At 55.5% G+C, this 27023-nt stretch overlaps 1 protein-coding gene across 4 annotated transcripts; it reads right to left on the bottom strand.

The window, feature by feature from the left end:
* Positions 1-2411: 2411 nt before the first annotated feature.
* NRN1 (neuritin 1) lies at positions 2412-11706 on the bottom strand. Of its 4 annotated transcripts, none has more exons than XM_089333443.1 (4): positions 11593-11706; positions 10498-10621; positions 6468-6612; positions 2412-3580 (listed from the first exon to the last, which is right to left on the bottom strand). In XM_089333443.1, the coding sequence occupies exons 2-4, from the start codon at positions 10550-10552 to the stop codon at positions 3352-3354; spliced, it is 429 nt and encodes a 142-aa protein (XP_089189569.1). In that variant the 5' UTR covers positions 10553-10621; positions 11593-11706; the 3' UTR covers positions 2412-3351. The 4 variants fall into 4 exon arrangements, with proteins under 4 accessions (XP_089189569.1, XP_002720994.1, XP_089189571.1 ...); XM_002720948.6 differs by lacking the exon at positions 11593-11706 and adding an exon at positions 11311-11432; XM_089333445.1 differs by lacking the exon at positions 11593-11706 and adding an exon at positions 10891-11003.
* Positions 11707-27023: the final 15317 nt, after the last annotated feature.

The raw sequence follows: 27023 nt of genomic DNA, 5'->3' as shown, positions 1-27023 counted from the left end.
GGTCACCAGGGTGCCTCGGGCGCCCGCCCTCCTCTGTAACCCTCTGCCAGATCTGCCCTGGGTCTGTCTGCCCTGCGTGTGGCCTTCTCGGTGTCCCGAGGGACTCCCACTAACTCCCTGCCCACGGGCCCTGGAGCTCCTTCGGAGACTCGGCTACCGGCTACCGGCCTCTGGCGCAGGCTCACCTTGAGGACGGCACCTCCGCGCTCCGCATTGGATCTACCCCAGGAGGGATCTACCCCAGGAGGCCCCGCCCCAGTCTCCGCAGCGCCCTAAGGGTTCGAGGCCAGTCGGTGCCCGCGCCACGTGGATAGCCTGGGGCCAGCCACGGAGGTTGAGAGGGTGCGGGGGGGGGCCTGTGGCCTGAGGACGCCCCACTATTGCCATCCCCACCCCCGCTCAGGCGATGGGATCGACTCGCCCTGGTTAACCGCACAGTCCAGAACCCGCAACAGGGCTGACCGAGTTGCTGCTAAAAACAATAGTAATAATAATAGCGATAACATCAACACACATATGGAGATGTCATCAGCAAGTTACAGCCGTGGAGAGTGCAATGATAATCCAAACTATCACCACCACAGAAGAAACGTTCTCTCGCGAGCCGCGCGCGCGCACCCACGAAGCCTCAGGGTCCGAGACTCGCTCTGCGTCCCCCAAGCTCGCTCCCAAGCGCACGTGAGCCTGCACCCTGGCCTAGGACCGGGCACCCCAGTCCCTTGCAGAGCGCCAAGGTCTCCAGACTCCACAGGCGATCTGGCACGTGGGCGGAGTGGGGGCGTGGAGGGGAACCCGGCGGCGCAGCACCCTCCCTGCGGGCGTTCCCACTGGAGAAGGATTTGGAACCGCAGAAGGAGCGGAGGTCCAGGAGCAGGGGCGCATTTCCAGCGCGCCAGATCCCCGCCCCCTTGTTCCCTCTTCCTCCTCCCTCAGCCTCTCTCGCTTAGATCTTCCAGGGATTGATTTCCAGGAGAGAAGCCCTCGTTGCGAGGGGAGGGGTGTCCTCCGTAAGGAGGTTCAGGGGCCACCCTGCCCCAGAGTGCTCGAATTCAGCCAGCGAGGGGGCCGCGCTGGGCACCTGCCGCTCCGCGGAGGCGCGCTATTGTGGCAAAAGTCACGCAGACGCCCCCCATTTTTCTTCCTCTCCCCCCACCTCGTTAACATCGGGGTTCAAAATAGGCTCGGACATTTTAATTCAAGTTCCAGCGGTTGAGCTCGGTTCAGAATCATCCGATTTTATTCCCACTGAAAATAACCCCGGAGACAAACCCACCCGCTGTTTTCCACAACCGCGGGCTTTCCAGGAGCGCAGCGCGGGTCTCTGGGTTTTCAGTGAGTACCAGGGACGGACCGAGTCACTGGATGGCTGCAGGGTAGCGGGTGAAACTGGTGCGGGAGGGGCCCGCGCGGCGCGCGCGCGAGTGTGTACGCGTGCGTGCGCGCGCGGCCGGGGTATCCGCCGCCTCTCTGCGCCCCCGCAGCTTCCAGCGCTGGGGGCGCAGGGACCCATGTGTTGCTGTCATTCAGTGCGTGGAGGGAATGCAGATCGGGCTGCGACCCACTGGGTTTGATTTATGAACTGTTACGCTAGCGGTTGTTTACACATTCCATTTCGGAGCCCAGGAGCACCCTCCCTGCGGCGGGCGGTGCGGGGACCTGAAGCCTCCTCCTACCCCCGCACACACCCCCGCAGACACGCACCCCCAAGGCGGCCCCGCAGCTTCCTCCCACCCCCGCGCCCTTGGAGACCTCAGCTCGGTTTCCTGAAAACCGGGGACCGGTGCGCGCTCCCTGTCCCAGCCTGCTGCAGGCCTGCCGCCCCCGGCCCCCCGGTTGCCCGGGCTCCTGTTTACACGGCCGTGTTTACTTCTCCGCGAGGCCACGCGGGGCCTATAAATAGGAAAGGTGGAAGCAGTTGGGCTGCGGATCGATAGGGCCCCGACTCCGCGCCCTTTCAGCAGAGCTGTCTTATTAATTATGAAAGAATTCACCTGCTCCCCGCCTCCCGCCGGCCCCTCTGCTGGAGCCCTTAATGGCGGTTCCTTCGCCGGCTGCCTCTGGCCACCGCAGAGGAAGAAGCGAATCGTGGTTAGGGCCGGGCTGAGGGGACCGGGTCAGGGCTCAGACCCACGCCCGGGGAAGGGCGCAGCGGCCAGGCCTCGGGCGTTCAGTCCCAGCGCGCGTGCTGCCCCGCGCGCAAACCCACTTCCTCTGAAGCGCACGCAGAACGGCTATTTACAAAATAATAACAATAATTCATTATAAAACCAACTTCCTCTTTCCTTTAAGTCAGCAGAATTTCGGGGACCGGGCCGAGCGTGGAGCAGGCGGCGAGCAGGCGGCTCTGTGATCAGCTGTGTGTGCTCAGCGCACAGGGCTGGCTTGGCGTAGGAAACAAACGACACCCCCACTTCAAACAATAACTTTTATTTTATACTTCTCTATACTTTGTAGCAAATCTTTTTTTGCTGGATTTAATTTATAATAAACTTTTTAAATTACATCTCTCTTTTTTTTTAAAATCAAGGCTCTTTTATGTCAAAATCTTTTTTTTAACTATATTTTAGGTTAACGTGTAACATCCCCCCCTTGTGATCTACGCCGTTGGATATTCAGGTATTACTGTGTGAGTAACAGCTAAAACAAGAGAGGAGGGAACGAAAAGGCAGAGGACTGGAAAGATGCGGCAAGTTAAGTAAAGCTAACCCTTCAGTGGCCGTAAGCAGCACTTGTGACAACCTCCACTGGACACCAGCGACTCCCTCCGTGTGTTCCCTCTCTCCCTCCTAGCCACCTCCTGGCCTGTCCCTTTTCTGGAGGAGAAATGTGCAGTGGAAATGATCAAAACAAGATACTGTGGCAGAAAGACGCGAGTGTGAACTGGTCACCGTGTGCTTTGCACGTGGACATCGCTCTGGGATTCCTTCTCCTGGCCTTCTCCTCTCCACGCATTCCTATTAGGAGGAGCCCATCATGCTTCATGTTATTAACATGAGAATATAGTAGGTGGCCCAGGGCCGTTCCTGAGATACTTTTGCCAAAAAAAAAAAAAAATTTAAATTTAAAAATGGGAGTGGGTTGCCGTTTTCTTATTTTTGTGTGAAGACGGACTAAAGCTGAGGTCCGATTGGGCTGTGCTTGCTCGCTCACTGATTGGTAACATTTGGCAAAGAAAACACGAGAACTCGAACGAAATTAAAAAAAAAAAAAGAGAACCAGGATTTCCCACAATCCTACATGAGTGTTTCAGCATCACAGAATCACGTCCCCAAAGAACGAATGGATCTTCCTCTCGGTTTCCGGGAGCATGGAGTGAGTGTGGGTGGGCGCGCGGGGGAGCTGGCCCTGCGCTCAGAAGGGAAGCCAGGTCACCAAAGCTGCCCAGAGGGACACCAGCAGCACCGGGAGCGCCGGGAGCAGTGGCCCCGCCGCGCCGTTGCCGCTGCCGCAGAGTTCGAATAAGCTACCTTGGATGTTGAGGTTTTTGGATTCTTTCCTCAGTTTATCCCACATATCTTTCGCCCCTTCCTGGCAATCCGTAAGGGCTGTGACCGTGCAGCTGTGGAAATCCTCCCAGTATCTGGCGGGGGGCAGAACAAAACAGAAGAAGCGGGTTCACGGCGGGCCTGCGTGCGCCCCCCAGGCTCCCGCCCAGCCCCCGCGGCCTCGCCGACCTCCCGGGGCGCCCTCTGCCCGCCCCCGGTTCCGACGACCCCCTCCCGGGACTGCGCCAGCCGGCGACTGGCCGGACCTCGCCCCTGGCCCCCGAAGCCGCTATCCGAGCAGGGAGGGGCGCCCCCTGGCTCTCTGGTGTCCTCTCTCGGGGGAGCTGGGCGGGGACCCGGCTGCCGCGAGCCCGGGTGCACCTGCCGCGTGGCTCTGGCACCTCGGCCCGGGCACACAGATCGCTCGCGGGCCTCCGGGAAAGCAGAGCTAAGCCTGCAAGCTGCCGCCCATTAATACCTCTTAGCCTGCAAGGCGGGCGGCTGGCACGGGGCTCGGCCCTCCCCTGCAGGCTCCGCACACTCTCCTCCCCCTCGCCCCTTCTGTCTCCCGCCTTCTCTCGCGGCGGGGCTCTCGCCTTCGCCCTCCTTTTGTTTCCCCCAGGCCCTCCGGTTTCCTTCTCCTTCCCCTCCTCCGCGCCCGGGCTCCGCTCCGCGTGGCTCTCCTGCCTTGCGCTCCGCAGTCCCGCCGCTCATCCCCGTCCGGAGCCTCCAGCCTGCCTCTCCCGGCTCGGTGAGTGTTTGCGTCCGCAGCCTCTGGCGCCAGTTCGGCAGCCTTCGCCGGCTTTGGCAGATGCTTGGGCTCCAGGCCTGCGCGCCTGGCCCCGCTTCTTCCCCACGTCCCAGTCTTTCTCCTGGGTTTGGGGCCATGTGGGGTCCCCTCCTTAAGGCCTTTGGGGCCAGCTCCCAGCTGCCCGGGTCCAGCCTCGCGGGCTCGCGCCCTGCGCACCGTGGCCAGCCCTCGAGGGCCCCGCTGTCTTTCCGGGCCTCGGCTCAGGGTCCTGGAGCTCAGCGCCAGGCTCGGCCACCTCCTCCTCCCGGGCTCCGCTCCTGGCCCCGCCCCCAGAACCTTCCTCCAACCTGTCCTTTTTTTCTTTTTTAATTGTCCCCCTTTGTTCTGAAAACCCAAAATAGCTCCCGAGACTAAATATAACCCTAAACCTAGATCGATTCCTGGGGCGCTGTCTCCTCTCGGAGCTGGGTCGATCTCTCCGTCTCTGAGACTCCCGGCTGTTGCTCCCACCTCACCCTGGCCCCAGGTGCCAGGTCACTGGCAGCTGTCCTCTACGCACTTGAGTGGCATTGTCGCCCTCTCTGCCTTGTGCTGGCTGTCTGGACTGTAAGCCTGTTGAAGACAGGCATTGTATTTGGTTTCTCTGTCACCCCACCTTCTGGTGCTTGTTAGACTGTTCCGAGCCTGGTTTCTCTTCTAAAGATCTCCATTCTTCCATTAATAAGGGTTGTATGTGTGGGGGAGAAGGGGTCTTCCAGGTTGAACCATTTATAAGAAACAGCAAGATTTAGACAGGAGAGGTTGCCAGAGACAGCTCTCCTGAGGAAGTACTATGTAATCTACAGCCCTCCCCTCAAAGGATGTCTATTAAACCTCTCCTTCCCTGGTGCACCCCGGGACGGGCACAGGGTCCTCCCAGGAGAGGGCCAAAGTGGACAAGAGCAGAATTCCACCTGGGGCTCTGGGAGGTGGGCGTCAGCTGAGGATGGAGCCACTGGCAGCGGCTATGCGGACCCCAGGGAAGGACCCTCCTCACCTACTGGCTTCCCAGGACAAAGTTCTGTAAAATTAAAAGAGCTTGTGAATAGCCAAGTTCCAGCCATGGAAGGGGGGTTTGGGAGCTGCTGTCTAAGTGGCCTCATACCGTGCGAGAGGATTCTTACCTACGCCAAGACCTTTGGAAGGCAATGCCTTTTGTCCATCTCTAGGTGGGCACTGTGGTACTTAGGAAATTGTTCTAACAGGGACTCCTATCGAATCAGTCATAATCAAACAACCACCCTTACCATGCCCTCACACCCCAGTCCCTCAACTGGGCAGAGAGGAAGGCTTGACCGTGCAGAAAGGCTGGCATGCAAAGTGTTCCCTCCAGTCCTTAGGAACAAAGGGCACCTCTTGCCTTGGTTTTATTGGAGGCATAGGAGAGAAGGAGGGAGCAGTTTTTTTTTAAGAGTGTTGCAGAGAATGGGGGGCGTGTCTAAGGGCTGCAGCAGCTAAGACGCGGTAGGTCCCCTGCAGGAGGGCTCTGCTGGTTACCTCCTTTGCTACCAGTACCAGTGCTTTGCAGCTGAGCTCTGGGCAAACGCCACTGGGCCCTGCTTTCCCGTTAGTCTTGGGGCCTGCAAACCTCATAATCAGCCGCAAACTCATTGCAACAGTTGCTGGGCAAATTCACTGGCACACAAATAAAACATGGTGTCAGCCTTTCTCCTGGAAACGGAGCCCCGTGCCCACATTTTCTTGGTGTGCACTGGAGGCGGGTGACTCTATCTCTATGCGAATCTAGCAGTACTGTGAGAGCTCCCCAAATGCAAAGCGGTGGTGGGCGGCCACTGATGCCCGAGAGGGGAACTGGAATATCACCTCAAAGCAGAGGGATTTTGAGGCTGAGGAACGAAAGGAGCGGCCGCCGGCGTCCCTCTCCCCAGGGTCTCAGCGCACCACTGCGCGCGCGCCTTTGGGGTTGCACAGGGCTGAGACCCGGCTGCTGTGGGAAGGACTCTCCTCTGTGGCCCAGCCGAAATCACGAGCCCTCCTTGGGCAGTGTGGTTTTATAACCAGGGCCCTGGGCCTCGGGGGCCTCGGACTTGTCCGACGGCCTTGGCCTGGGGTGGGTGGGAGCCAGCAGGCGAGAGGGCTGGGATTGGCGTTGCGCAGACCCGGGGGCGCGGCACTCTGACCTCAGCAGCGCCCCCCGAAGAAAAAGCCAGACGGCCCGAGAGGACACTTACGTGCACACGGTCTTGATGTTCGTCTTGTCATCCAGGCCCTGCGGGTAGTTGGCCATGCTGTCGCCCAGCTTGAGCAAACAGTCGGAAAAGCCCTTAAAGACCGCATCGCACTTGCCCGCAGCTCTCACGGCCTGCACCAGGTACGCTGCGGAGAGGAGGGGACACCGGTCAGCAGCGCCGCGACCCCGCCCCCGCCGGCCCTCGGCCCGAGCGCGCACCCGCAACCTGACTGCGCGGCCCTGGCCGGGGCCCAGTGTCCAAGCCCGGGCGCGCGGAGTCAAAGGTGCGTGAGAGACGCTGCCCAGAAGCGCGGCCCTGCAGCCCACGCCGCGTCTGCCGCAGCCGGTCGGCGCGCGGCGGGTGTGGGTGGCTGGGGGGTGGGCGAGTCCAGCCTCCCCTCCGGCTCTCCTCCCTCCCGCCTCTCGCTCCGTGTCTTTTTCTGTTTCCATCGCCCCCTCTTCTCACGGCCCTCTCGCTCTCTTTCTTTCTCCTCACTCCTTCCTTCGTCTCCCAACACGTCCTCCCAGCCTTCCCTCCCCCTGCAAGCCCTGTCACGCCTCTTGCAGGGACACGATTCCATCTGAGAGGCAACAGGAGGGTCTGTACGGCAGAGGGGGAGGTGGGGAGGCGGCGAGGCGCGGGGTCACCCTGATGAACCCAAGGCTGCATCCCGCGCTTGGTGCGTGGTGAACGCTTAGCACACGCTGCGGAATGAATGAACGAATGGAAAAAAATAAGTCTCGGGAAGCCCCCCCAGCAGTCACCGAAATTGCCTACCGGGGAGTCTGTGTTGCGAGCGAGGCACCCTCCCCTCCCCATTGCCAAGAGGGACCCAGAGGCCGCGCCGGGTCACGGCTGTGTCTGCACCGGTGCCCTCGGCGCACCTCCGCGGAGGCCGAATCTGCGGGCCTAGTTCCCCTGCTGCCCTGGGCTTCAGGGCGTCTCCCCTTAAGACGCCCGGAAAAACCCGCAGCCGCTGCGGGCCCAAGCAAGGTAGGACCTTGGCCCCGCTGGGTCTCCAGCCCGGCTGCGGAGGGCCGACCTTGCTGCTGTGGGCCCCGGCTCGCTCCGGAGGGGCGGGAGAGAAGCTGGGGGCGGCCGGAGAGGGAGGAAGAGGACACCCAGGCCCCACGGAGGGTTCGGCCCCTGGTCTCGGGACGGCCAAACCCGGAGGCGCCCGACGCGAGAAGCGGGCTCCAGGCCGCGGTGGCCATTTCTCTCCACCGTGCCCGAAACCGAGAGGCCCCAAACCCACCCCGGGCGCGGGGAGAGCGCAGATCAGCGCTGCTGGCGGGGCCCGGAGACGAACTGGGGGTGCAGGATGCGGGCCTTGCGGCCGACTCCAAGGAGGACTCGACTCCTCGACCCCGCCCCGCGCCGCGCAGCCGCCGGTGCCCGCGCGCCCAGCGGACGCAGGCCGGGGAGCAGGTGACCGGGCCCTGGGCAGCCTCGGAGGGAGCGCACCCGGTTCGCCATCGCTGCAGCAAAGCGAGGCGGGCCTTGCGCTCTCTAATCCGGAACTGGAAGCGCTGGGGGAGGCACCACCCGGGTTAAAGTGGATGGCGGCTGGGGCAGGCAGATCCTGGACCCTGCCGAAACCTCCGGGGTCCCTTTAGAAACACAAATTAAACAGGCCTGCGACTAACAGCCAACGGAGCGCCGATGGATTCTCGTGAATCCACGAAATCTTTGTTCTAATGAAATTCTCTCCGGCGCCTTATAACGCACGGAACAAACACAGCTTGCAGCAGCCACCAAACCGGACACTGTCCGCCCTCCCCTGCCCTCGGGCGCTCCTTATCCCTTACCTCCACCCCCAAAACTCGCGGGCGAAAAAGAAGTCCCTGAGATGCATGGGCAATTTTTTTTTTCTTCCAAAGGGAGTTGGGGCTGGCCGGGGGCGGGAGGCTCTCCCGTCACGTTATCTTTGGAGCAGCCCCTGCACACCGCGCATGTCTGAGTGTGTGCTTGTGCAAAAATTCCCGTCCTTTGCAGCGGCGGCGTCTCCTTCGGCTCCCGCCCTGGCTGGGAGGCCAGGAGCCTGCGCACCGGCCGGCTGTTGCAGGCGCGCGCTTCCCTCGCCATCCTTCCGGGCAACCCGGGTCCGGCGAGGCTCGGCGGACCACCCGGGTCTCTTCTTCCCCGTCCCCTCAGGCGTCCCGGTCTTGAGTGGTTTCCATTCGTTCATTCATTCGGCTTCTCATTCATTCCAAACTTCTCTAGCCGCGTCTCCACTCGCGTTCACTACCTTGCCCATCTCCCCAGCCCCCACTTTTATTGCCAAATGTCAATGGCTTGGGACAGCTCCCAGCCATGAATTAATAAAGAGCGAGGCTCCGGTGCCGGAAAGGACAGTCATTCGGGAACAAATACGCTCGGTTTCCATTCCACAGCCGACAAATGGCTGGGTTCCTGTGTACAAAATGCACTTCCCTTGCACCACCGCTGTCCTTTTTTTTTTTAACCTCTCAAAGTAAGGCTATTTTTCACCGAGGAAAATAGAGACCCAAAACCTTCTCCGACTAAAATATCGGTCTCTCGGAAACAACTGCTGTGTCGTGCTGTCTAAATATTTGCAGGCTGATTACAAAACGCCACTTCCATTTATTTCTGACATGTGAGAGCTTTGCAGAAATCATCTTTACTGATGGCAAGTCTGAGCGCTCATGCCAAAGCTCCAAAACAACTAGATTCGAAGCCTTCAGGCATTTTTTAGAATTAAAGGAAACCGCTAACAACCCCCATTTACACTCTCTAAAAGCCCCGTTTTTGCAAAAAAAAAAAAATCAAAAAACCCAGAGACTCAAAACCATGCCAAATGCATAAAACTCTACCGCAAAGAATGTATTTTAATGATTTGAATGTCTAGAGAAGTAAAAAACCCGTTTCCTCCACATTTCTTGGGAAGACAAGTGTTGTGGGCTCCCTCTCTAGCCCCAGACCAATTCCCTAAAACCTCCCCCCCCGCAATACTGCAAGGATTTGTCTGCACAGAACAGAGCCTCCTGCCCCAAAGGGTAGGAGGTAACACCAGAAAACCCATCTCCAGAAAACCCGCTTGAAGAGTTCTTATTTTCCCTCTGGTCCATTCTATTAATAACCCGCTTCACTTTCACTTTCAGGCCGCGGTTAATTAATGTTCTGACCCGGCGTCAGAAATCCGGGGTTTGCTGGCTCCCCTGTTTTCTGCATTCTGGGTGGAAAAGCTGCGAACTTTGGAAAGCCCCCTGACAATGTCACCGCCGCCCAGCATTCCTTCACACAACACGGGGACTGCAGAAATCGGTCCACAGTCCATTCCCGGGCAAACCAACAGAACAGAACAGCCAGAAAACAGTGCAAATACTCTTAACCCTTTCCTACACCTAAGCGACCGATGCCCACGTGTCCACTTAACCGGCAAATGCGCCCAGAAAAGTCTGTCCACCTGCATTTGTCTAGATTCGGCCCCCTCAGTGGTCCACAGGGCACCAGATGTGGTCTGGGGTCTCAGGTCGTTCCCGACCTGCTCCCCTAGCCCGGGCTGCTGCACCCGGTGCAGACGCTGCAGCCAGAGTATGGGGGAGGGGAGCGGCAGAATGACAAAGTTCTAGCTGCAGCGGTTCGAGCCGAGCCCAGGAACACCTCTGCCTTCTGCACGCCAACTTTGCAGCCCTGGCTGCAGGCGCCTCTCGACCCCTCGCCACAGTGTCTCGCAGCTTCCCAGGGGCCAGGGCATCGCCCCTGGGCGCCCCGAGCCCGGTCTCACCCCGGGGAAGGAGAAGCGAACGCGGCGCGCGCTTTGCTGGGGGAAGCCCTCTGCGGGACCTGCGGGCCCCACTCATTTCCCGGAGGGCGTTCCGAATCCCCTTGTGCGGGACGCGCGAGCCCCCGGCAGCCGCTGCCCCCGCCCTCGGGAGCTTGCGGGCTCCTCGGGAGCTTGCGGGCTCCTCGGCACCCGCGGCGGCCGCGGGTCCCCCTCCGCGCCTCGGGCCGGGGGCTGCCGGTCGTCCCCGCCGCCCGCCCGGAGCCGGGCCGGGCGGCCACTTACCTATTTGCACCGCGAGGATCAGTGAAATGTATCTGCCGTTCAACTTAAGTCCCATCCTACGTTTAGTCAAACCATTTGCGGCCGCAGACCTTTAAATAGTTAGTTTTGAGAACGCGGGGGAAACCTGAAAAAAAGGCATTGCCAACAAGTTCCGGGAGCGACGGAGACTTTATGCACCGGGAAGGCAGAGGGAGGAGAGAAAGAGAGGGAGCGAGGAAGAGACAGAAGAGAGAGAGAGAGAGAGAGAAGAGAGAGAGAAGAGAGAGAGAGGGTGGGGGGAGAGCTGGGAATGGTTCACTCCATTAGGAGGGGGCGGAGGAAGTACAGCCTCACGCCCTCGAGCGGGCCTGACGTGGGGGATGACACGGAATGAATTTTTTTTAATATAGACACCTTGGTAGAGAATCGCCATTTATAGTCGTCAGAAGCTGGAATTAATCAGATATCTCCAATTAATGTGCGATCCCAACGGAATCTCGCCTCCCCCGGGGGGTGGTGGTGGTGGTGGTGGTGGTGCCCACTTTCCCGTCCCTGCGGCCACCCCCGCCTCCGCCTGGCTCCCGGGGCCCCCCAACCCCGCCCCCTCCCTGCGCAGAAGCGGGGCTCCCCCTCCCCTCCCCGCCTGGAGCCGGGGAGTCCTGGCGCGCCCACTCGATTGTTTCGGAGTGCTCCCGATCTCCTCCAGGAGCCGGGGCAGCCAATCCAGCCCCCCTCCCCTGACGCAGGGGGCGGTTGGGGGGCTTAGAGGAGCGGGAACGGGAGTGGGAGAAACAGCTAAGCCCCCTCCGCGGCCCGCCCCCTGCACTTGCCTACCCTCTCTTCCCTGCAACCGAGTCACCGCGCTCGGGGCGCAGCCTGGAGCTGGCGTGCGCACCGCCCGGCGCCCTGCACGAGCTCACACTCGCTCTCCCCCTGGAGCGCCCTCCGCACACGCCCGGGCCCCGGGGGTTTGGCCCGCACAAAGTGGGGCCCTCAAATGGATTCCGCCCGCCTTGTGAGTTTCACCGCCTCCTGCGTTGGCGCAGGCGAGGGGGCAGCTGCAGCAGACGCAGCAACCCAGTCCGGTTTGGGGGGTGGGGAGGGCGGAGAGGGCACCTGAGCAGGAGCCTCTGCAGGGACGACTTTCGGGTACTGGAGGTGGAGTCTCTGGGCTTTAGCACAGTGCCCAGGCCCGCGCTAGCGTGCACTCGCTTCTTTCCCATCTCGACGCGACTCGTGGTTGCTGACTGCGCCGCACACGCACACACGTACATCACGTACGCACACGCACACCCAGACCCGCGCACACCTGCACGGCCTGTTGGTGCGGGGGCGCAGACCTCGTGCCGGCGCAGCAGGCTCTGCAACCCGGGCTCGTGCCGCTGCGCCCTGCCCGGTGCTGCGGGCGGCCGAGGGCAGCCTGAGTTCAGAATGGAAAGTGCACGGGGATATTTCCTTTCCAAACGCAGTGAAGCGTTGGTTTATCTTCCCATTTAATGCACCAAAAAAAAAAAAAAAAAAAAAAAAAAAGCCTAAATCTTATCTTTTCTAAGTACCAAAGAAGGCATTGGCTCACTTTATTACCTAAACCCGTTAAAAAAAAAAAAAAAAGGAAAAAGATGAACCCCTTCCCCCACAGATCTTGCACAACTACACCACAGCCGGTTAGGATTTCGAATAAACAGCAGAACTGCGAACGGGTGCAGATGTGGCGCCGAGTTTGCCTCTCCAGGCGGCGTGCCACTCGTGCGCCCACCTCGCCGTCCCCACGCTCAGCACTTGGAGAGGCGTAGAGAAAAGGACAGAACCGAGCGAAATAAGGGGAGGGGGCGGGACTGACGGTGCGGGCGAGGGGGGTCCCAACTGCAGCACCTGGTGACGTGGAACCACTGCATCGCGCCGGCCCTCGCCCGCGTCCCGCAGGAGCCGCAGGACACCGAGGTGGCGGCCCGGGCCCCGCCCCAGGTGATGTCACCAGCCCGGGGGCGGAGAGACGGGGGCTCGCCTCGCCGGCGTCCCAGGGCACGTGAGCGGCCCCGGGTGTCCCCTTGGCCCGCGCTGGTAGGCTCCGCAAAGAGGCGAAGAGGTGGGCGGGCCGGGGGCCGGTGGCGAGAGGCAGGCGTCCCTCGGACCCGCCCCCGGAGTCCTCCAATGGCAGGGCGGGAGGTTGGTCAGAGGGGGCGGGCCGCAGGTCGCCGCCCCGCCCCGCGGGGGGCCCCCGCATCCAGAGCTGGCCCCCGCTTTTCTCTCCCTCTCCCGCAGCCCAGGTGCTGCCCGCCTGGCGCGCGCGGTGGCACAGCCCGGACTCCCGGGCACTGAAGACTTTTTTTTTTTTTGCTCTGAATATCCTTGCCTTTCTCCTTCTCATCCACCCACCGGGATCTTCCAACACATTTTCTGATCCTCCGGCACCCCGAACTTGGCGGCTGTCGGGGTGAGGGGCGGGGTGGGACTCCGCAGAGCCGGAGCCGGCCGGGTGCAGGGGAGCAGCTGCCTGTGGACCCGCGCGCGTGCGCACGTACATCAGCCCGCAGCCCGGCCCCCGGGCCGCTCTGGGTGGCGCTGCGGGGACCCAGCCGCACGCGCCATCCCTGGGGCCGTTCCTCCCTCTGCACCGCTCTGGCGTGGCTCTAGAAAGTGAGGCGTGAGAGGCGAGCAAAGTTCAGTACATAAATTATTTGGTGCGGTGAATGATTGACAGCAGATGTTAATGATGGTTTTTGCTCCCCCCTCTTCACCCCCGCCCCCGGCTTTTAAATCATGATCTTTCTGGTTCTTGAATTAAAAGGTCATGCGACCCAGGGTTGCCCGTGCGCGCCCACTCCTTGGAAACGTGGGGGGCACCGTCCATGATGGCAGGTGTCCATGGAGAATGAGCTTCCTGCCTGATGTGAAATGCCCACCGCATGTGGTATTTGCGGTGAAGGGCACAGTGGAGCAGGGGGTGCCTTATCGGGACTGCAGTGACCTTGGCCGCGCCGCGCTTCTCTGGTTGTCGCGTCTTAGTCTGAAAAACGCAGGGGACAGGGCCACCGTGGGGGCCCCAGGGTTGTTACCCCTCTGACACGTTCTGAACTGGGGATTGGGATTGTGGCTCCCCCCATCCCCCAAATAGAAGTCCGCGCAAGGGTGTTTGTTACAGGCCAAAGTCTTGCAAGGACGTTTTTTCGGATAAGCAATTTTGTTTAAAGAAACACATGCAGCTCAGGAGAGGAAAAAAGCCACCGGTGCTGTTGGGATCTGCATGTTGAATTCAAGGCACAAACCCAGGAAACTCCTTACTCCTGACGCTGCCAGGAAGAGACCACATCTCATCTGGGGCTGGATGGGCACCATCTCCCTCCCTCAGCCCAGGCTGCGGCAAGCCTGGTGTGGTGACAGTGTGCCTGTTGCTTCGCAGCTCTCTCTGCCAATCCACCATCAGTGGACCCTCCAGAAGCTGCCACCACAAAAAAGAAACAAGCACCCCCCAAAACTAAAAGCAAAACAAACCACAAAACCAGCCCCTCGAAATGGTTTGCAGGACCAGATGCCAGGGTCTCTAGGGAATTCCATCTCTGTCTTCTATAAAAAGAAGTCACTACTACAGAATTGGAATGGGTTAGTCTGGTGACACATATCTCCATCTTCCATTCCTTCAGCTAAAACCCCCAACCCAATTATGAATGCAAATGTATACAGCTCTTTGCACTGAAATGATAACTATACCATATTTAAGTGATCAGCCATATAAACAGGAGGTGGATCCAAAGTTTGTGGGGACATGTTGGCAGGTGTCCCAATAAAATTCCACTTCAGGAGGTTTGGGTCTACCCTCACCTCTGGTACTTGGTAAAGTGATTTATTCTCATTTTGGTCCTGCGACTCTATGGGAAATATGTTGAAATCTTTGGACTTTACATATATGGCTGAAGAAGCTTGATCTCAATGCAGAAATTTGAATTCTGGGAACAAAGGCTATGTTTGAAATGTATGAGTGTGATTAGCTTTTTTCTTAAAAATAAATTCCTTATTTTAAGAGTTACATAGTTTATATTGTGAAATATACACACAGAATAATGTACAAAAGCATGCACAGCTCATTGACCTATTCTTATGTTTGTTTATTTGAAAGGCAGAGTTACACAGAGAGGTAGAGAGACCCAGATAGAGAGGGAGAGAGACACACACACACACACACACGAGAGAGAGAGAGAGAGAGAGGGAGAGAGAGAGAGAGAGATATCTTTCATCCTCTGTTTCACTCTCCAAATGGCCTCAAGGGCCTCAGTGGTCGGGGCTGGGCCAGGCCAAAGCCAGGACATGAAACATCAACTTGGTCTCCCACGTGGGTGCAGGGGCACTTGGACTTGGGCCATCTTCCACTGCTTTCCCAGGTGCATCAGCAGGGAGCTGGGTTGGAAGCGGAGCAGCCGGGACTTGGAACGGGTGCTATGCTACGGGATATGGGATCCTGGCCTTGCAAGAGGGAGCTGGACGTGCTACTGCGCCATGAGGCCCCTCTATTCCGGATTTTACTAGCGGCTTGCTGTGAGATACCAGTGTTATAGGAGGCAGCTGAAGTCACTGTGCCAAGTGCAGGGCCTGGGGCTTTTAATCTTTGGAATTCTTATTTTAATTTCTTAGGATTTTTATTGTATATTATTTTATTTTACTTTGTTTTCATTATTCCATTTAAACATAACAGTACATTATATTAATTGACAAACATTAATTATACATATTTATGGGATATATATATCTCCAGCGTGGCATTAGAAAATCTGATGTCAATCGACTTTATGTTCCCTTGAAGATACTTTGTTGTAATCTGTATAATTGTTTCTTTGTCCGTCAAATTTCACTTAAATGCATTCACTGGCATTTAAAAATTTTATTTATTTATTTTTTGAAAGGGAGAGTTAGAGAGAGAGAGAGAGGTCTTCCATCCACTGGTTCACTCCCCAAATGGCCTCAATGACCAGGGCTGGGCCAGACCAAGGCCAGGAACCAGGTGCTTCTCCCAGGTTTTCCACATGAGTGCAGGGGCCCAAGCGCTTGAGCCAGGGAGATGGACCAGAAGTGGTGCAGTCAGAAGTCAAGCCGGCACCCGTATGGGTTGCTGGCGCTGCAGGCAGTGCCTTTACCCGTTAAGCCGCAGTGCCGGCCCCTAGAATATTTTTTTATTATTACCTTGTAGCAGCTTCTCCACCCAAAGGCTTTCTTTTAATGGACATCTTGTGATATGATCAGTGCTTTTAGCCCTTGTTTATACTCCTGTGGAACTGTGGTCTTCCTACTTTTTACTTGTAATATTATGGTTAGTGGTGAATTAAGCTCATGATAATAGATTGGATCAAAATCATGTCCTTGCAAAAATTAAAGAAAAAAAGAAAGGAAGGAAGGGTGGTGATTGAGAGAGGGAGCAGGAGGGAGGGAAGTAAGGTTGTCATCTTAGAACTGTTCCTATGAAATACATGAAATCTGTATTAATAAAAATTTCAAAAAAGAAAATCAACCAATCAGATGTGGGGCGTGTCCAGCCCACGTAAGACCTGCAGAATTATTTGGTCGGATCATGCCAAGGCAACTGCAGATGGGACTTGAAATTCAATATGTCTGTTACAGGATAAAAAGCAAACAAGAAAACCCCAAGTATTTCTTTTCTTTTCTTTTTTTAGTTCCAAGGAATTTGTCTCTGTTTTCCTTTGCCCGTGCAAAGGGCCCCCACCCTCCACTTTGACATCCTGTGTCTGCAGAGTGGGAGGATCCTCTAGCTTTTTCATACAAGCCGTGGTGGTTTCCTGAGGCTCGTCAGCAGTTTCTCCAAGGAGCTTTGCTTCCCTTTATTGGCAAGCCCGGGCAGTCGTTGTGCCTGTCTGCTGACAGATTGCGGCTGATGGACAGCCTGGATGACTGAGCAAGTAGGTGCACAAAACACGTGTGTGCGCGTGTGCACAGTCATGACTGCTTTGCTGTGTGGCCGTACCAGGATAAACATGAGTTCACACTGATGTCTCGGCTCAGATGCACTATGCCATGGGCCATTCCTTCTGCCTCCGCTTGCCTCTCTCTAACCCCTTACCCCGTCGGTGAGAAACCTGGCTCCCACTCTCGGCTGTCTGTTTCGCTAATTGTCCGGTTCTGGCATACGTGTCCAGTGCTTTAACCTGTCAACAACACGCAGTGCTCATGGACACCTCCTCCTGCCTTTAGTCCGCTCAGCTGAAATCTTCGGTCAGCATCTTTTCCCTGCACCCTCCTTGCTGAGATGGCTTCGTTCATTTGAAGGATAATTAGACTCTTTTGTCATCTTCTGTATTCTGCTCCGGGATTCCTTGACCTCCTAAATGATTTTTACAATTTCGCATACATTAAGTCTCACTCTTTGTGTGGCAAAAATTCTATGCAAATTGGAGCTGATTGACTTTTGTGCAGCTTCAAAATCCTTGAGAAAAGAATATAACAGCCTCATCTTAGCCACTCTAACTCAAATCTGAAAGCTCCCAGGGAAGCGTTTAACATAGTGCTTCAATCCTAAGGAAAACCGACGTGGGGCTCGGGGCACTCGGCTTATTGGTTAAGATACTACTTAGAGGGCCAGGGCTGTGGCATAGCAGGTAAGGCCACCACCTGCATCCCATCTGGGCACTGGTTTGAGTCCTGGCTGTTGTGCTGCCATTCCAGCTCCCTGCTAATGCACCTGGGAAAGCAGCAGAAGACGGGCCAAAGTGCTTGGGCCCCTGGACCCAGGTGGGAGACTCGTATGAAGCTCCTGGCTCCTGGCTTTTGTCTAGCCCAGCCCTGGCTGTTGCAGCCATTTGGGAAGTGAACCAGTGGATGGATGACTTCTGTCTGTATCTGCCTCTCTGACTCTGTAACTCTGCCTTTCAAAATAAATAATAAATAATTTTTAAAAAAAATAGTCTACTTAGAATATCCTGGTTTGAGTTCTGGCTTTGCTCCTGGTTCTAGCTTCCAGATAATGCAGACCCTGGGAGGCAGCAGATGTTGGATCAAGTAGTTGGGTCCATGCTACCTGCAGTGGGGACCTGGATTGTTTTCTGAGGTCCTGCTTCAGCCTGGCCCACCCTGGCTATTGTGGGCATTTGGACAGTGAACCAGCATATGAGAGATGTATGAATAAAATAAATAACTTAAAAAAGAATATTGTTAGCCACATAAATAAGTATCATTTTCAAATAGCCACAGATTAAAAAGTAAGAAAGATGCAAGTGAAATTAATTTTGATAATACCTTTTATTTAATACAATGTATAAACATAATTACAATATTGAATAGGTATAAAACTTATTAGCAAGCCATTTTAGGTTTTTATATTGAGCTTTCAAAATCAGTTACATTCTAGCCTTTCAGCATATCTCAGTTCAGAGCAACCGCATTTCAAGCTCTCATGACACACACGTGGCTAGCAGCACCTTGTTGGAAGTTAAAGATTTAATGACACTCCTTTATTCAGCGGCCTTATTTTAGAAAACAAGGCACAGGATTTATTTTAAGGGAATCAGAGCAAGGAGAATGAACAGACATATCCAGTCTCCTGTGTCCCTGTGTCAAAGTTAGGGCCTTTTTTTTTTTTTTTTTTAAAGCAGTGTTCCTGCAGGTAGCTTGATTTCCTTCCTTCCTTCCTTCCTTCCTTCCTTCCTTCCTTCCTTCCTTCCTTCCTTCCTTCCTTCCTTCCTTCCTTCCTCTTTCTCTCTTTCTCTCTTTCTCTCTCTCTCTTTCTCTCTTTCTCTCTTTCTTCTTTCTTCTTTCTTTCTTCACAGTTATTTATTGATTTATTTGAAAGGCAGACTTACAGAGAGAGAGGGAGAGACACAGAGTTCTTCCATCTGCCGGTTCATTCCTCAAAGAGGCCAAGAGCCTAGAACTACACTGGGGTCTCTCATGTGGGTGGCAGGGCCCCAAGCACTTGGAACACCATCCACTGCCTTCCCAGGCACATGAGCAGGGAGCTGGATCAGAAGCAGAGCACCAGGACTCAAACTGGCACTCATAGGGGGTGCTGGCATTGCAAGCGGTGGCTTACCCCACTGTACCACAATGCCGGCCCCGAAGTAGATCTTGATAGGAAAGGGCTGTTCCCTGCCAGCTGAGGTGGAGGCACCGGGGTGGCTGAGCTTCCCCAGGTGGGAAGAGACAGCTCCTCTCCCAAAGCCTTGGAGACCCCGTGGCAACCTCACCCACCGCAGTGGCCCCCAGGCTTCTCGGCTCAGCCTTTCCCAGCTCGCTGTGGGTGGCTGAGCTGTACCTTGGCGGCAGACTTATCAGCTGTAGACACTGGAGCGTGCAGGGGTCGCCACTCATCCTCCCTAGGGTTTTACCTGCTGCGTGACCTTCGTAGCTGCTTGCAGGGAATTTACTAAACTTGGGGAAACTCCTTTATTTCAATGGAATATGGGTTGAGTCCATCGTTCTCCTTAGAAGTGTCATTTAAAATGTGGCTGCTTGTCACTAGAGATGGAACTCTTCCCCACAGGCCAAGACTGTGGCCGCACGAAGGAAAGACAACCATGTCTCCTAACAGAGCCTGTGATTTCATTTTCATAATTTCACCTGATTCATCTGTTTAAAGTGTCTTTGTATCCCTTCTCCCTTCCCCACCCTTGGCGTGAGGCTGAGCTCTGGGGACAATCTCTGCAGAACTTTTCTGGGTAAACTTGCCTTCTGTTTGTGCGTATGAAGAGGCTATACAGTAATAAACTTCAGGAACTGAACCTGTTAGCCTTAACAAGTAAGTGCACCCTCATTGACCACAACCAATACCTTCCTGATCAACCTGAGTCATTTGCTAACGCAAAATGGAAAGGAGCACACGTGAGGCTATGGCTTGGAGTCCGCCAGGCTGATGTGGGATTGGGTTCTGTCTTCCTCCTTACACTTTTGGCTCTAAAACTGTCCAGTTATTTACTGTCTCAAGGCTTTGGTATCCTTAACCCTGAAACCAGGAGACAGGTGTTGACTGCATGCGGGGGTGTGGGGAAGAGCAGGTGTGACGCTGTGTTTGGAGAGCTTCCCACAGGTGAGGCATTGAGAAGCAGACACACCCTGTCTGCCTTCCTGGGCTTCAGTTTCCAGATCACCAAGTGATCTCACTTAGGGAACCACGCTGCAGAGTTCATGGTCCCTCTGCCACTCAGCTCTCTCCTGGTGTTCTTGAGCCACTTGGTGATTTCAGGTCACCTCTCCCAAGTGGTCATGGTGCTGTTGGTCAGTTCTTGGGCCAGGGAATAGTTCTTATTTGTGTAGTCTACCTATGCATAGCTTGCTATGCACCTGAGCTAGGAGTCCACTCTGCAGCCTGCTCATCTCTCTCTCTTTCCACAGAGACAGGTGGGTGCAGTACGTGGACTGGGATTCTAATTTGGAGTGGGACTGCTATGGTTGGGTGTGGTTTGTGCTCCCAGAGGCCCACTGATGGAATGCTTGGTCCCCAGGGTGGCCATGTTGACATGGTAGGAGCTTCAGGAGGCGGGGCCTTGGGAAAGTAAAGTTGCGGAGGCTCCACCCCCAAGAATGGAGGAATGCTTCCTGCAGGGAGTGGTTTAGGTCCTGTGGGAGGGCTCAGTTTCCAGGAGAGCAGACTGTCACCCCCGCCCTGCTCTCCTGCTGCCCACCTCAGCCTGTGATCTTTCTCTTGCAGATCCTGTGATGCTGTTTGCAAGAGGCCTTCATCAGAGACTCCAAACTTCCAGAGCCGAGAGCTCCTGTTTTCCTGTAAAGGACCCAGGCTCAGGCATTTTGTAACACAAGGAGGTCTCAGACACCAACTTAGACCTCAGGTTTAAGTCATCTCTTTCCACCCCAGTTTTTTTTTCTGAAACATTTATTTACTTATTTGTTTTTGTTTGTTTGTTTATTCAAAAGGCAGAATTGGGGAGAGAGGGAGGAGTGAGAGAGAGAGAGAGCTCGATCTTCTCTCTGCTGATTCATTCCCCAGATGGCCACAACAACCAGACCTGGGCCAGATGGAAGCCAGAAGCCAGGGACTCCATCCTAGTCTCCCACGTGAGTGCAGGGGCCCAAGCACTTGGGCCATCTGCTGCTTTCCCAGGTGCATCAGCAGGGAGCTGGGTTGGAAGCGGAGCAGCCGGGACTTGGAACGGGTGCTATGCTATGGGATATGGGATGCTGGCCTTGCAAGAGGGAGCTGGACGTGCTATGAGGCCATGAGGCCCCTCTATTCCGGGTTTTGTGAGCGGCTTGCTGTGAGATGTCAAGGGCTCGCTCAGATTTGCGGGGCTCTCTGTTTCAGTTTTGTGTTTATGTGTGTACTCCATTGCTCAGAGCCCTGGGCAAAGTGGTGAACAGCACCCAGGGCACGTGGCTGCTGCTCTGAGCATTGTCTGGGTATAAGCCATGTGAGCCTGGGTGAACTTGGGCCAGGGATTTTTTTTTAGGAGAATTTAATAAGGAATTTAAATGAGGTCAAAGTAGTAGAAGTGAGGTAGGGTGGATGAAAAGGTACTATTTCAAAAGAACCAACTCAAGCTAGCGAAATGATTGGCATTGGACTGTACTACAATTATTTAGGGTTTCATGGGTTGAATTGTTTTATCCTTCCAAAAAGATGTGTTGAATCCTAACCCCAGAACCTTAAATGTGGTCTTATTTGAAAATAGCATCTTTGCAGAGGTAAAGTTAATGCTGAAATTGTGTCATTAGGTTGGGTCCTACTCCCATACTAGTGGGGGATGTATATACACAGACAGACATAGATACACACACACACACACACACAGAGAAAGATGATTTGATAACAGTCATGTGGCATCAGAGTCAGAATTGGAGTTGGGGGGCCAGTGTTGTGGCACAGCAGGTTAAAGCCCTGGCCTACAATGCTGGCATCCCATAAGGGTACTGGTTCCAGTCCCGGCTGCTCCACTTCCAATCTAGCTCCCAGCTAATGCACCTGGGAAAGCAGCAGAAGATAACCCACGTGCTTGGGCCCCTGTATTCATGTGGGAGACCCAGGAGAAGCTCCTGGCTCCTGGTTTCAGATCAGCTCAGCTCCGGCCATTGAGGCCATTTGGGGAGTGAACCACCAAATGAAAGACCTCTTTCTCTGTCTCTATCCCCCTTTGTAACTCTTTCAAATAAAAAAAAATCTTAAAAAGAAAAAAAAAAGAACTTGAGTAGTGAGTAGTGATTCAATAAACCAAGTAGCGCCCATGACCACTCACACACCATCAGCAATGTGAACGGGGGCCCGGAGCAGATTCTGCCTCCCAGCACCCAGAGGGAGCCAGCCCTGCTGGTACCTTCCTCTTGGACTTCTAGCCTCCAGAGCTGGAAGGTGAAATGCTCCTGTCTGTTCAACTTCCCAGCTGGTAGCACTTTGCTTTGGCAGCCTTGGAAACTAACACAGAGAATACCGCGGCACGGCGAGGACCAGTGGGACTTCTCCAAAGGGCATGGGATTCCTGGTGAGTGTTGATCCCAGAGCATGAAGGGATGTGGGCCTCAGACTGAGCTGCCCCGAGGCTGCTCGTCTTTCCTGTGGCCACAGGGTCCCTGGGCTGAGACTCAGGCACACTGGACTCTGAAGCGCTTCTCCAACTGCATGGGTGTCTTTGCAGAGGGTTGGGTGGTGATGGATGGGGGCAGCACTTGTACCTAGCTCTTGTATCCTTTCTGAATAGTCAGCAAAACCTCTTCAAAAGTTTATAGCTTAGAGGGCTAGCGTGGCACAGCAGGTTAAGCCGCTGCTTGTGACGTCAGCACCCCATACTGCAGTGCTGGTTAGAGTTCTGGCTGCTCTGCTTCCAATCCAATTCTTTCTTTCTTTCTTTCTTTCTTTCTTTCTTTCTTTCTTTCTTTCTTTCTTGACAGGCAGAGTGGACAGTGAGAGAGAGAGAGAGAGAGAGAGAGAAAGGTCTTCCTTTGCCGTTGGTTCACCCTCCAATGGCCGCTGCGGCCGGCGCACTGCGCTGATCCGATGGCAGGAGCCAGGTGTTTCTCCTGGTCTCCCATGGGGTGCAGGGCCCAAGCACTTGGGCCATCCTCCACTGCACTCCCTGGCCACAGCAGAGAGCTGGCCTGGAAGAGGGGCAACTGGGACAGAATCTGGCACCCCAACCAGGACTAGAACCCGGTGTGCCGGCGCCGCAAGGCGGAGGATTAGCCTAGTGAGTCACGGAGCCGGCCTCCAGTCCAATTCTTTCTAATACTCCCAGAAAGGCAGCAGCAGATGGCACAAGTGCTTGGGCCCTGCCACCCCTATGGGAGACCTGGATGGAGTTCCTGGCTCCTGGCTTTGGCTTGGCTCAGCCCTGGCCATTGTGGCCATTTGGAAAGTGAGCCAGTGGGTGGAAGATCTCTCTGTCTCTCCCTCTTTCTCTGTAACCCTGTCCATCAAATAAATAAGTAATTTTTTTTAAAGTTGATAGCTCAGTATCTGCTGCATTGGGGTGAATGGTGTCCTACCTTTGGGGGAGGTGGGCAGGTGAACAGAAAATAACAAAGGGACACAGAGACAGGGCTGTGCTGGGGTCACCAAAGACCCAGCCAGTCCCAGGGCGGTATTGGACAGAGAGACTTGAGGGCCATCTTCCTGGACCCTGGGGCATGGGTGTGGGTCAACTACTCAGAAATAAGTGGAGGACATGTCGGCAGTGGTTCGCTGACTGACTCACAGCGCCCACCTCGCCACACTGGAGGCTTCCATGAGGCTTCCCTTACTGAATTCAGCGAGAGGATGAGGTTGCTCCGATGATGTCCAAGGAGCCTTCCCGGCGTAAAAGTCTATCATCCTAATTAAACAGAGATGCCGCTGCGCGTGCGCGGTGATAGCACCGACTCGCTTGCTTCCTTCTGCGGGTGAGGGAGGCCGCCTCTGGACCCTCGGGCTAGGTCGTCACAGCCGACACCGCGCTGTTCAGAGTGGGAGCGCACTGACAGCTGTAGCAGGTGACAGCTGGCAGCCTGCGGAGACGGCACCATTTTCTCATCTGAAAACCAGCGGGGCAGGTGGGGCTGGGGAGCCAGGTGGTCTCTAACGCGCCCTCCAGCCTTAGTGGTTGGGGAGGATGAAGGACAAGGAGGCATTAGACTTAGGACATCCCATCCCTCACATCTCAAGAGCCCAAAGGCGCCTGAACATGAAACAGAATTCAGGGAGCGAATCCAGCCTCTATGAGGACCTCGGTAACGTAGGGGCTCTCCAGGTACTCGGAGGTGAGCAGGGGGATGTGGCTTCTGACCCCTTGCCTCTTAGGGTCTGATGGGAGACACGTAGTTGACCCATGATGAACTGGGGCAGGTGCTCACACGTTCCCAACTGGGGAAAACCTACTTCAGGTTGAATGATTTTATCAGTTTCCTGGTGCCTACCTTAGCAAGGGACCACAGACTTGGTGCCCTAACACAACAGAAGGGCATCCGCTCCCCGTTCTGGGGGCCAGGAGCCTGGAATGGCCAGAGCACGTGCCCTCTGGAGGCCTGGCAGGAGACTCCTTCTGTCTGACTCCTCGCTTTTGTTGCTGGCTGGCAATCTTTGGTGTCCCTTGCCTTGTAGCTGTCTCGCTCTAATTTCTTGCCCCTGCTTCACACGGCTGCCTTCCCTCGGTGTGTGTCCGTGGGTCTCCTTCTCTTCATAAGAAACTGAGATCTGCTCTTAACTTGATCACAATTGCCACAATCCCATTTCCAAAGGAGGTGCAACCACAGGTTCCTGGAGTTAGGACTCTGGGAGAAGAAAAGGGACAGCTGGGCCGAGAGCCACAGGTAGAATGTTCCAGAAGAAACAAAACCTGTAATGGAGCCTTGTGGTAGGGCAGAGCTTGCGTGTGTGAGCCCCTGGGACAGCCCAGCCAATGAAGGCGGTGTGTGGTAACGGGGAGGCTGGGCCACGCCGCGCGGGGGCAGAGGCAGGGCCTGAAGTGCGGAGACTGAGTGGCCTGGCAGGCGGGTGGAGAGAAAGGCAGGCTGTCCATGCGGGAGGCCACTGCACTGGCAGCTGAGAAAGGATGGAGGCGACTGTAGGTAGGGAAGGAAGCAGATGAATGCCTGAGACGCTAGGAGATTGAATCAACAGCTCCGGCCTGGATTGATTTATTTCTGTTACAGGGTTTGGTCCAGAGGCACAACGTGGAAGTTTAAGAGCTTGCGCAGGGTTTAATTGTGCTGACCGGCTTCATGCCCAAGAATTCAGGAGTTCCCACATACGAGCTTGAGTCCAGTGCCCTTACTACGTGGGGGCGGGTTCTGTGGGGCAGACGGTTAAGTCGCTGCTTGCAATGCCAGCGTCCCACGTTCCACAAAGCCGGTAACAGTGGGGTCTGCGGTGCTGGTTGGCCCCAGCTGGCTGGAGCTGAGGCAGCCTCCCCCTTTTAGATAGACATGAGCTCTCCAACTGGCTGCAGTGTGCACCTGTCTCTCTCGCTCTACAGCCGAGTGCTTTCCTCACTTCCTTTCTCTACCAGGATTCCGCTTGGACTTGCTGCTCTGCCTGCTCACACTAAGCAGGGTGGTTTTCCTTTGTGTGCCTGCACAACACATTTCTTCCCGAGCTTGTGTGGCAGTGGATGGGTCCTCTGGTCACTGAGGTTCCAACTGAATGTCTGTTTATCCAGAGGTTTTTCAATTTGATGCAGGAGAGTCCCACAGGTCATCTGGGCAATCCTCATGGAACTCTTGTTTCTTCAGTCCTTCCCTGGAGCCATGTTGGCAGCCTCTCCAACAACTGGGGATGAGCAGATTCTCGCAAATGTGATGCAATACTTAAAAAAAAAAAAAAAGCTTGCATTCAACTCCACTGCTCAGGGACTGGCTTGCCTCCCTCTCTTTCCTCCCTTCCTCCCTTCCCTCCTTTTCTTCCTTCTGTTGAAAAATGCACTTTGATTTTCAAAATTTATCTTAAATATTTTATTCATCTGAAAGACAACGAAACACACATACACTGTGGGGGGGGGGAGGGAGAGAAAGAGAGAGAGAGAGAGAGAGGGCGCAACAGAGAGATCTTCCATCTGCTGGTTCAGTCCCCACATTCCTACAAGAGCCTGGATTGGGTCAGAACAAAGCGAGGAGAATCTGGGTCTCTCATGAGAGGGGCAGGGGCCGAGGACTTGACCCACCATCTGCTGCCTCCCGGGGGCACGTTAGCAGGAAGCTGGAATCGGAAGCAGAGCTGGACCTTGAACGCAGGTGCTCTGGTGTGGGATGTGGGCCTCCCAGGCAGCATCTTAACTGCACCAAACACTTGCCCCCTGCACTTATTTTTAAAATTTGAGTTAACCTGTCATACCAGCACAGCTTTTCGATACATACACGTAGTTTAAACTGATGATCCCAGCCTTTCCAATCCTTCCTTTTAGTCTGTGTTTTGAGCCTACCAGCTGCTCTGTTCCAGGTTTTAGTACAGACTATCCGACATCATTGTGAGCCACAGTCATCCTACTGTGCTGCAAACCAGCAGAGCCCGTCACAGTCATCATGCTGTGTTTTAGTTCCCGTTACCGAACCCCCTGTCTCCCCGTCTCCTCCCCTTCTGAAGCCCTAGCAGTCACCAGTGTGTGTTTGGATTGACTACTTCTTCTACGGAATCAATGTGGGTGTTTGTAGATGGATGGCCGACAGAGAAAATGGTGTACATGTAGGGTGGACTGTATTTCTGCCATCAAAAAGAATGAAATCCTGACATCAGCAGCAAGACGGATGGAACTAGAGATCATGATGAAGCAGAATAATCCAGACACAGAGAGACAAATACCACATGTTCTCTCTCTCATAAATGGAAGCTAAAGTATAATAATGGGGTTGGGTGTTTGGCCCAGTGGTTAAAGCACCGCTTGGGACACCCACACCCCATATTGGAGTCCCTGGGTTGGAGTCCTGGCTTTCCTCCCAGTTCCAGCTTCTGATGTGCGCTCTGGGAGGCAGCAGATAATGACTCAAATAGCTGGACCCCTGCCACCCATGCGGGGTCCCGGCTTGAGGTCCAGGCTCCTGGCCTTGATCCGGCCCAAACCTCCGGGGAGTGAACCTGCAGATGAAGTGTGGCTGGCATCCCTCCCTGTGGCTGGCATCGTGGCACAGTGGGTGAGGCTGTCACCTGCAGTGCCGGCATCCCATGTGGGCACCAGTTGGAGTCCCAACTGCTCCACTTCCCATCTAGCTCCCTGCCAATGTGCCTGGGAAAAGCAGTGGAGGACGGCCCAAGTGCTTGGGCCCCTGCACCTGTATGGGAGACCAGGAAGAAGCTCCTGGCTCCTGGATTGGTCCTGGCCCAGCCCTCACCATTGTGGCCATCTGGGGAGTGAAGCAGCAAATGGAAGATCTTTTCTCCCTCTCCCTCTCCCTCTCCGTCTCCGTCTCCCTCTCCCTCTCCCTCTCCGTCTCCGTCTCCCTCTCCGTCTCCCTCTCCCTCTCCTCTCTCTCTCCCTCTCCCTCTCCCTCTCCCTCTCCCTCTCCCTCTCCCTCTCCCTCTCCCTCTCCCTCTCCCTCTCCCTCTCCCTAACTCAGCCTTTCAAATAAAGAAAGAAATCTTTAAAAAAAGGGAGCATCCTCTCACAGTCTGTCTGTCTCTCTGCCTTTCAAATAAAATAAAA

This window comes from Oryctolagus cuniculus, chromosome 5 (assembly GCF_051225735.1).
Source record: "Oryctolagus cuniculus isolate XC-2025 breed Fujian yellow rabbit chromosome 5, ASM5122573v1, whole genome shotgun sequence".
In the NCBI taxonomy this organism is placed as follows: domain Eukaryota; kingdom Metazoa; phylum Chordata; class Mammalia; order Lagomorpha; family Leporidae; genus Oryctolagus; species Oryctolagus cuniculus.
This window is presented reverse-complemented; position numbering and strand designations above follow the sequence as displayed.